Here is a 9,514-nt window from a genome sequence, read left to right as displayed (position 1 = left end):
TGTATGATGCATTCTGTAACAGAAAATATAATTTATATATATGTTACCGCCAATGATGATAATTAGGTATTGTTAAAAATGACTAGTCTATGTTGACACTAACTGTTTTACATAGGCATTGATATTATTGGCTAGTCATTTTAGAGAATGCCTGACTAAGATAGACAATAATAGAAAAAATGTAATATTAATACATAATTTTTATGACTGATCAGTCATTGTGATTATTGACTAAAACTATGTAGCCATTGATAATTTTAGACAATGAAAAACTAACAACCAACCGGGTTGTGATAAGGTGCATGATATATTATATTTACTATTTAAGAATAAACAATGGGACAAGATGAAAAAAAAATATAATAAAAAATTAAATTTTTCATAATTATTATTTTTATGGTTGAATGGTGATTATTGATTATGACGTATGGGTATCACTTATTTTCGCATGATAAGCTGTTATTGCACTTTGATGTACAAAACCGGTTATTAGATCGACAAGTACATTTATTTGTTTTGCATTTTGTTTTGCAGTGGCACCGTTGAAGTCCTTGAGTTTCCATAACACTGTTGACCCCAGCCGCTTCACGGAGTGTAATTTCTTTTCCGGCAGCTAACTTTAAGACGTTTTCGAGAAGAATAAATTTTTCTTTACAAGGAAAAATTTCCGTTCTTGTGTATAAATGTTTGAGAATACTGTTTTCTGTTCCTAAAATATTTCTTTATTAATTTAAATTGATTTATGTATTTTGAAATTTGCATACCTACCTAATTTATACATGTTATCTTCTATACTAATTATGACAGCCAACACATTTCGGGGTGAACCTCTAGCTCGATCAACATCGGGAATTGTAACTCGAACATTTACCCCTATTTCAAGATCTTCAAATTTTTTATTAGATTTTTTAAACATTTTTTTGGCTTGATTTTCCAAGCATTTTGCAGATAATTGTCTTTCATTCAATATTTCGTCTTGTCTAATATTGACTAAAATATAAAAATATATTATTAATAATTGTATTTGTTTTTTGTAATAATTAATTTGAATCACAGATTGACTCACTTAAATGTTCATTGTTGGTTAGTTTAACTCCATTAAGATTATTTTCAATATCGCCTTCTTGTCTAATATTAATATTATTATCAATATCTTCGATATCTTCTTCTTCGTTTAAATTAGTGGTTTCATTGAGCGGAAAACCAACTGACGCTACACCAAGTCTTACAGGACACCCAAACATCGCTTCATACGGTGATCTGCCAATTCCTATTTAAATAATAAATGTGGTTAAGTTTGTTTTCAACTAATTTTAATAACTATGGACTTTTTTATGCACTAAAATTAGATTATATCATATAATATGCAATCAAAATCCTGAAATTGTTTTTTAAGTTAGTTTATTAAAAATTTAAAAATGTACTTTTTAACTACCTAGTTAATGCCTAACTTTTTTTAATTAATTTAATTTAATAAAATTTAATAATAATAAATTTATTATTAATAATAATATTATTAAAAATATTTATAATTATAATTCACAAACCTGAATGAAAAGCCCGATTTTTTCTGAATTGAACAAATTTTATTCCCGATGGCCAATCTTTAGAATTATTTTCAGCCATCCATGTTGCCAAAGTGTCTTCGACATCGCGATTTACTCGTTCTGCCGACCCTTGGCTTTGGCTGTGCCTTGGTTTGCCATGAACTATTTTAATATCACCCCACATCATATTAAGCTGAGTATTAAAACTATAAAAGATACCTATTATTATTCGTTACAAAACAGATAAGCTTGACGTGGGTTTTTAAAGTTGAAACGATAAAAGATAACATTGACTACAAGACGATAGGAAATGTTTTACTAACTAGTCAATCTATCAAATTACGACATAGTCTGATTTATTAAGTCAATGTTACAAATATATGTTGATTGTAGATAATGACCAAGTTACCCAGGCATTATATTAATTGGCTAGTCAATATCATCATTACCTGAATTTATGACATTGACGGTAACATATATATATATATATATATATTAGGGTGGCCCTTATTTTAGGATATTGGATTTTTTTCAGTCTTACCCCCTAATTTGGTTCCAATATATATAAAAATTATATTTACAAAATTTCATGTCGATAGGTTAAGTTTAACCCGTGCCCCTGAGTCCTTAAAATTCGAAAGCACGATTTTATTCAAATAACCACGTTTTTTTAAAATGTTTTATTTATATCTCGTTTCAACTCGTTCATATATAAATATGTGTAGGACATTATTTATAGTAAATTAAATTTTCTATAAATCTTGTTCTATATAGTTTTTTGATTAAATATTTTTATATTTAATTAATTATGAAACATACAAATTTATAAATAATGTGACATTTAAACAATATTATTACAAAACGTAGGTATTATATATAACATACATTAAAAAAGAGCATCATTGGTTTGATGGATGAATTAATTTGTTTAATTTTTATATTTTATAGCATACAATTGTTGAAAACGTTTAAAAATTTGAATATCTGGACCAGACGTAACCGTAAGTTTACTTCAAATGCCGATCTAAGTATAATTTCGTAAATGTGATGCCTGCAAGGAAAGTATAAAATATCGCGTTCTAATAGTTGTTCCAAGATTATACATGCTCCTTTTAAACGGCCTGTGTTCGAAGCTGTTGTATCGCAACATAGAACTTGTACATGATCGATAAGGCCCCTTTCTCCAAGTGCTTGAAACACTGCTTCTGCTTGATTTTGACCAGTTCCAGATATGAGATTAGGTACACTTAACAGTTTTTCGGAATTTTTATATGAAACAATTACTGGTAATCGATCAACAAGCTCTTTACCTGTTAAATCTGGGAGTAGCTTACCATTCCAATGAACAACAACTGGACCTACTTCGGAAGTATTAAATTCTTTTCGAAGTTTATCTGCTCTATCCTTACGTAAGCAGTGGCGTATTCGATTAATAGATGTCCGATTTAAAATTAAATCATTTACATGTATACCAAATGCTTCTACAGTAGCTGTTAATATATGAACTGCATCGCGATCACTTATTTTACACCTGTTCAATGCGATTGCAAGTTTCGGTGTTATAAAAATTTTCTTACCTCTACTTTGAAATGTATGATGATCTAAGAATTCGGATGGTTTGATAGAAATTTACAGTCTTACTTGCTTGTTCAATTTCTCCATAAGCTCTTTTTTTCCATTTTGTAACTGCTTCTAATCGAGTAATTACTCTTTCTTCAGTTTTTTGTAAATTTTTATCTTTACCAAGCATACAACCAATTCTGCCTTTTTTTCTTTGAGATAGTAAGAATTGTCGATCTATTTCTATTTTAATAATATCCAATGCATTCATATGTGTAATATCAAAAAGGTCATCTATCTCATTCACAAAACATTCTTGTTTTATCTTATTTATTTCGGTTTTTCTCGTTGCAAGTTTTTGTAAAGTTCTCCATTCTTCGTATAATGATTCCAGCTTCTTAATGTTATTGTATTCTTGTCTTATTAGAATGCGTGCTTTTTGCCAAAATACAACTATTTCTTCGATAATAAGTTTTGCACTTTCGTGTAAGTTGAGTTTTACTTTACGCATATTAAAAAAAAGTACACGTAACGCCTGTCTTTTTGACGGTAATTTACTACCAATAATTTAGTTGCAAGTACTACCAATTAAAAAAATTTTATCTTGCTCACGAAGAATAATATTTGAAGTAGATGTTGAAGCCATGATGAAAATATATGTACAATATTTTGTTTTGCTATCTATCGTGGTCCGCAGCATACTAATCGATCGTCAGATTAAAAACAAATATGTTAGTATTTACTATCAGTTTTATAGAGTAGTCTATTTTTAAAACTGTTTCGAATCATTAAAATATTAAAAGATAATCAAATCAAATAATTAAATTAAAATACTGTTTGCTTATCTTAGATAAAAAATTCAATCAGTTACAAATGTAATAATATAATGATGTTAGATATTTTGTAATCTTGTGAAATTGTCAGATTATTAAATATCGTTTTATACATTTTATAAACTTGTATGATTCATAATTAATTATATATAAAAATATGATGATAATCAAAAAACTATATAGAACAAGAATTATAGAAAATTTAATTTACTATAAATAATGTCCTACACATATTTATATATGAACGAGTTGAAACGAGATATAAATAAAACATTTAAAAAAAACGTGGTTATTTGAATAAAATCGTGCTTTCGAATTTTAAGGACTCAGGGGCACGGGTTAAACTTAACCTATCGACATGAAATTTTGTAAATATAATTTATATATATATTGGAACCAAATTAGGGGGTAAGACTGAAAAAAATGTTATAAAAAAAAATCACCTATTTGACGAAGGGCCACCCTAATATATATATATATATATATATATATATACAGGGTGATTTTTTTATCGAAGAACACTCATTATTTCTGAAAGTATAAACTTTTTTCCAAATTTTTTTTTCTTAAAATTTTTATTACATGGTTTTCTACATTTAAATAACACTTTTATTTTTTTCACTCATATATTTATTGGTCAAACTATTATCAACTTTTGATTTTCAAATGGCAACCTATACTAAAAATCTCATAAAATAATAAAAATTTTTTTTTTATGAATTTTAACGTTCAAATTTTCATTTTTTGCTAATCCGTATACGAGATATAGCTCTTCAAAGTTTGTTGGTTTTGGGAGGTATTTATGCGTAAATGTGTTATACCTACTACCTAGTCAGCAGGTACCGTATAAATTATGATTTTTATGCCCCTGGGTAAAAGATATTTCACTTTTTAAATCAAATCACTAAGTACAGTATCTAAGCTTAAGCTGTGTCCGTTTATTTAAGTAATGAATAATGCCCATTTGGTAGGATGTCGGCGGTGTCGTACAGTTCGACCCACTGCAGGTGATTGCGACATTTGCTATAAATCGTAATAATACTTATCGTTTATAAAGACCAGAAGTTATAGGTAATAGATTCGATATCGTTCGACCGTAAAGTATAATGGTGATAATCATTGTACCTACTATCTAGTACCTTTAATAACTTACTATCACTATGTTAAATTAATAAGTAATTGGACCATAACTGTCATTTTTCGTTGTCGCATACTCCCGTGTAATCCCCACTACATACTTTCGGTATGTCTACGAATTATGATTTAAGATTACTGATTAAGCTGATTTACGATTAGGTAATCTACTTATTCCGAACGGCTGCTGCTATTTAAATTGTTCTGCGGTGTTATCGTAATTCCATGATAAAATTATATGGTAGTATACCTGATACCTGGTTATCGTGATCATCCACTTGATGATGAGTGAATAAACAGTTAGAACAGTTAGGTTATACGAAAATGCAATATGCTGAATTGCTGAACGCTGTACTTACTAAAAAATAATAAGTTAAATCTGTAAACAGACTTGTTTTGTTGTTTATTTGTTACTCATCACTCGTGAGTCGTTAATAAATTTATATTTTACAGTTTTAAATTGTAACAACAATAGACTTACAATTATTATTAATAAAGTATTAGTTTCTGTAAATATTAATATCTTGTTTACGTCGTAATTTGATATTTTTATTTAATAATTCAACCAAACATATAACTTATAAATTCCTAAATTGGTCGCATGTAAATTGGATACTTGGCGAGTACGTGTATACAATTAATTGGTAAGTTTTACATATTTGCTAGTCTCAAAAATTTTAACAAAAACAAATAATATAATATGATTGTGTATACAAATTTTGATTTCAGTTTAATCATTTCTACATTTACAATTTTTGTTTAATGTATACCTATTACCTAACCTATAGATCATTGAACCTACTAGATATTATTTATATTTCGATAATATATGGCTCACTATACAAGTGACTGTAGTGGCATAATATTACACAGAAATATTACAAATATCTAAGATATTTTAATAATTTTTCATAATTTATGTCATTGTGAACTTTACCATAAGTAGTATGTAAAGGTATGTTCTGATGCCTAGTCCTCGTCCTCGTCCCTCGTCCCTCGGCACTCGTCCCTCGTCCTACCCCGCAGACCTACATCCGCCGCCCGACTCGTCACGTGCGCGATGTATATTTTACCCCCACACACCTATTTCGCCGCCGTGCGATCCTGTACGTGCGTGACGTATATACATACGTTATCAGGAGGAAGAACAGTAATCGAGTTATCAATATTACTGCACACCATATTATTGTACACACCATATAATTGTACTCTTCTCAGACTTATGACCAAATCATATGTATTATAATTAAGAATATTATAATATTTTACATAGCGTGAGATGAAATTCATGGTATTACGGTATCCCTCCAAACTGAAGACGCCTTCCCGATAAATTGGGTCATTCTCTCTTATATGAGTTCATTCATACCACTAAAATTATTATTATTAATTTAAATCACTTCGTATTCAACTGTCCTGATATCAGCATCTATATTTTAATTAATTTTATATCCGTTTATAATCTTCGCAAAAACCAAACAAATCTTTGTTTAAATTGATTCAAAGAGTCTTAAACTTCATAATGGATTTCCAATCATGTAAGAATATTTTATATTATATTATGGTATGATATGTAACATTATTATTTTATTCAGTCAATGAAATATTACACATCGTTTTAAAAAAATCATCTGAAGAAAAATTAAATGTAACATGTGGTATAAATTGTACTATATCAGACCTGTGTCAGAAATGCAAGATAAAAAAGGCTAAGTTTTGCAAAAATTATCATTTGGTAAATAGTTCGAAATGGTTTGAAATTATAAAACGTAAATTTGGTAAATGTGAAATACTATGGTTAGTTGATGAAATTGCTACGTATTCCGGTTTTGATTTCGAAGTATTATTACGTGAGTTGTATGAGAAAGTGTTTAACATTATTTGTGATATACGGAAAAATTAAAATAATATGTATATGTATGAATACATTTTTTTGCAGTACCTAACGCCATGAAATATAATCGCAAACTAAAATCATAATCATTATTTGAAAACTGCGCAGTGGACTTATATTATATATATATATATATTTATAATATATTGATGGATGTCAATTATCATGTGATAGATACCTATAATTATAATAATTATAATAACTATCTTATACTCACCATCAAATAAGTTTACAGATATCATAACGTGCGATAGCCGATAGGTACCTTATACACACGATAAAATACATTTACAGCTTATGATAGTATTATAGTTTTATTGCAATACCGCCGTAGCATGTCGCCAATATCATTTGTTGTCGGCGAATTGGGCTATTTAAAAAATATTAAAAACTGGTTTTTTTATCAAAAAACCGGGTGTCGGCGAATTGGGTGTCGGCGAACTGAGCACAAACCAATGTGAAATACTATGGTTAGTTGATGAAATTGCTACGTATTCCGGTTTTGATTTCAAAGTATTATTACGTGAGTTGTATGAGAAAGTGTATAACATTATTTGTGATAGCGGACATGATTTCTGGAAAAAGAAAATTTCTAGAAAAAGCATAACCCGCAACAAACCGATGGTGAGTAACAATTATTGGAATAATTTAATTTATATGATATTAGAATTAAAATGCGAAAAAAATAATATTACAGCACATAAGTATGATTTACCTATAAAAACAAAAAAAATTGTTCGCAAAAATGTATTTTTAGATTCCTTAGGTATACATTACGATTATAAAAAATTATCAACTATTGAAAACCACCGTAGTGCCAATTTCGGATCCAGTGCAAATGAAATTTGGTTGAATATTTTCCGTCCACTTCTAATTATTCTTAAAACTAATGTAAGTATCATGTTTAAACAAATATTATACATTTTAAGAAAAATAATATTGTACGTGCAGCATTATTATTGTACACACATCATTGTTATTGTACGCGTCATATATAAATGTATCCCCGCTAATCCTCTTCCACTAAGGTGACTCGCACATAGGCACGTACAGCAATAAATAAATATATTACAGCAAGGTAACAGCTACCCCCACAACATATATCTTGTCCGCACACGGTACACCTCAGTCTGCTTTTAGTTACTGAATGTACGTACATAATATACGCTTTTTTAAACATTTTGTGTAAACCTATAAGATTTTTTTTTTTGTTTTTCAGTAGTATATATTTGTATGTTCACAGCCAGCTTTTCCACGGTTTTTTTAAAAAATTTTCAATCAAATATCGCTAATTTTTATAAAAATTATATTTCAAGTAAAGAACACAAATTATTTAATAAACTTTTTTATTTTGTTCAATAAAATTACACAAGTTTTCTTACTTCTCTAGTAAAAGGTACATATTCTACAATACAATCATGAATTAATAAACAATAAGCAGTTACACCTGTAAGGGATTCCGATGCTTCAATTTCCAATTGAACATCCACTGCTGAGGCTGTTGCCGAATCACTCTGTTTTGAAGTATCAATAACTATGATGGGTGCGTTTGATAGAAAAGTAGATGGACTCAATATAGGGTTCCGTATACTTTTTTCATAGTACGATTCTTGAAATGATGTATACATATCATATAATAATGTAAAATTATTTTTTGAAAAATCTAAATTCAAATTATCATACGGATATGCAATCGAGTTTAGAAATACTTTAACGTTCGTTAGACTACAATGGTCGAATATACTACAATCTTTTGTTATTGTATTTTTACGACCTTTTTGTAATCCAATTATAATAAATCGTGGTTTTTCTAATTTTGAAGCGGTTTTCAAGTTCCATACTACTTTTTTAGTAGTTCCGAGTTCAGGATATTCAAAAGTTTCGAAAGATCTAAAAGGAATAAACAAACTTTTTTCTTTTTCTACAAGTTTCAATAACTTTAACCTTTCTTCATCATCAACAGTAATATGCGGAACCTTCCAGACTATTTTATTTAATACAACTTTACCTAAAGCAGCAACTACATCACTTTTAAGGCTTAACGCATTTAAATCAGTATGACTTCGAGTTAATATTAATTCCAATCTTGAATTTACTAATATTTTTTTATAATCTTCAAACAGACCTAACCAATATTTCAATGGAATGCAAGCACTGAATTCACCTTTATCGTTTGTTATTTGTGATCCATTTTTAAAATTCCAGCCAGAATTTTCGTAACAATTATAGTTATCTGGTGTACAAGATAAGAATCCTTTCAGCGAGCTTGTGATTCCAAGAACACGTGTGCTATCTACTTCTATTCCATTTATTTCTAATCGAATTTGTTCAAAGAGGTATGAATAACCATTAATACACAGTTCCACTTTATCAGGATCAGATATTATTCCTTCTAAATAAATAAAGCTCTCATGTAGATACGGATAAACATCTGTTTGCTGTACTGATATCCGTATTTCATCATTATTATTAAACGATGTTGTGTACGGTGTATATGAATGATATTCAATTTTCGTTATTTTAGAATCCGTCTCGTACCGTGAACT

The 9,514-nt window shown here is 28.7% G+C and overlaps 1 protein-coding gene across 1 annotated transcript; it reads right to left on the bottom strand.

The window, feature by feature from the left end:
* Positions 1-322: 322 nt before the first annotated feature.
* Positions 323-916, bottom strand: LOC149063220 (uncharacterized). Its single transcript, XM_089217476.1, has 2 exons — positions 769-916; positions 323-709 (listed from the first exon to the last, which is right to left on the bottom strand). Exons 1-2 carry the CDS (start codon positions 914-916, stop codon positions 435-437), a joined length of 423 nt encoding a protein of 140 aa, XP_089073602.1. The 3' UTR covers positions 323-434.
* Between the last annotated feature and the right edge of the window lie 8,598 nt (positions 917-9,514).

This window comes from Diuraphis noxia, unplaced genomic scaffold, assembly GCF_037042655.1.
Source record: "Diuraphis noxia isolate RWA-SAM2 unplaced genomic scaffold, SU_Dnox_SAM2 contig0001, whole genome shotgun sequence".
In the NCBI taxonomy this organism is placed as follows: domain Eukaryota; kingdom Metazoa; phylum Arthropoda; class Insecta; order Hemiptera; family Aphididae; genus Diuraphis; species Diuraphis noxia.
The sequence above is the reverse complement of the archived record's forward strand: the minus strand, read 5'-3'. Positions and strand labels throughout refer to the sequence as shown.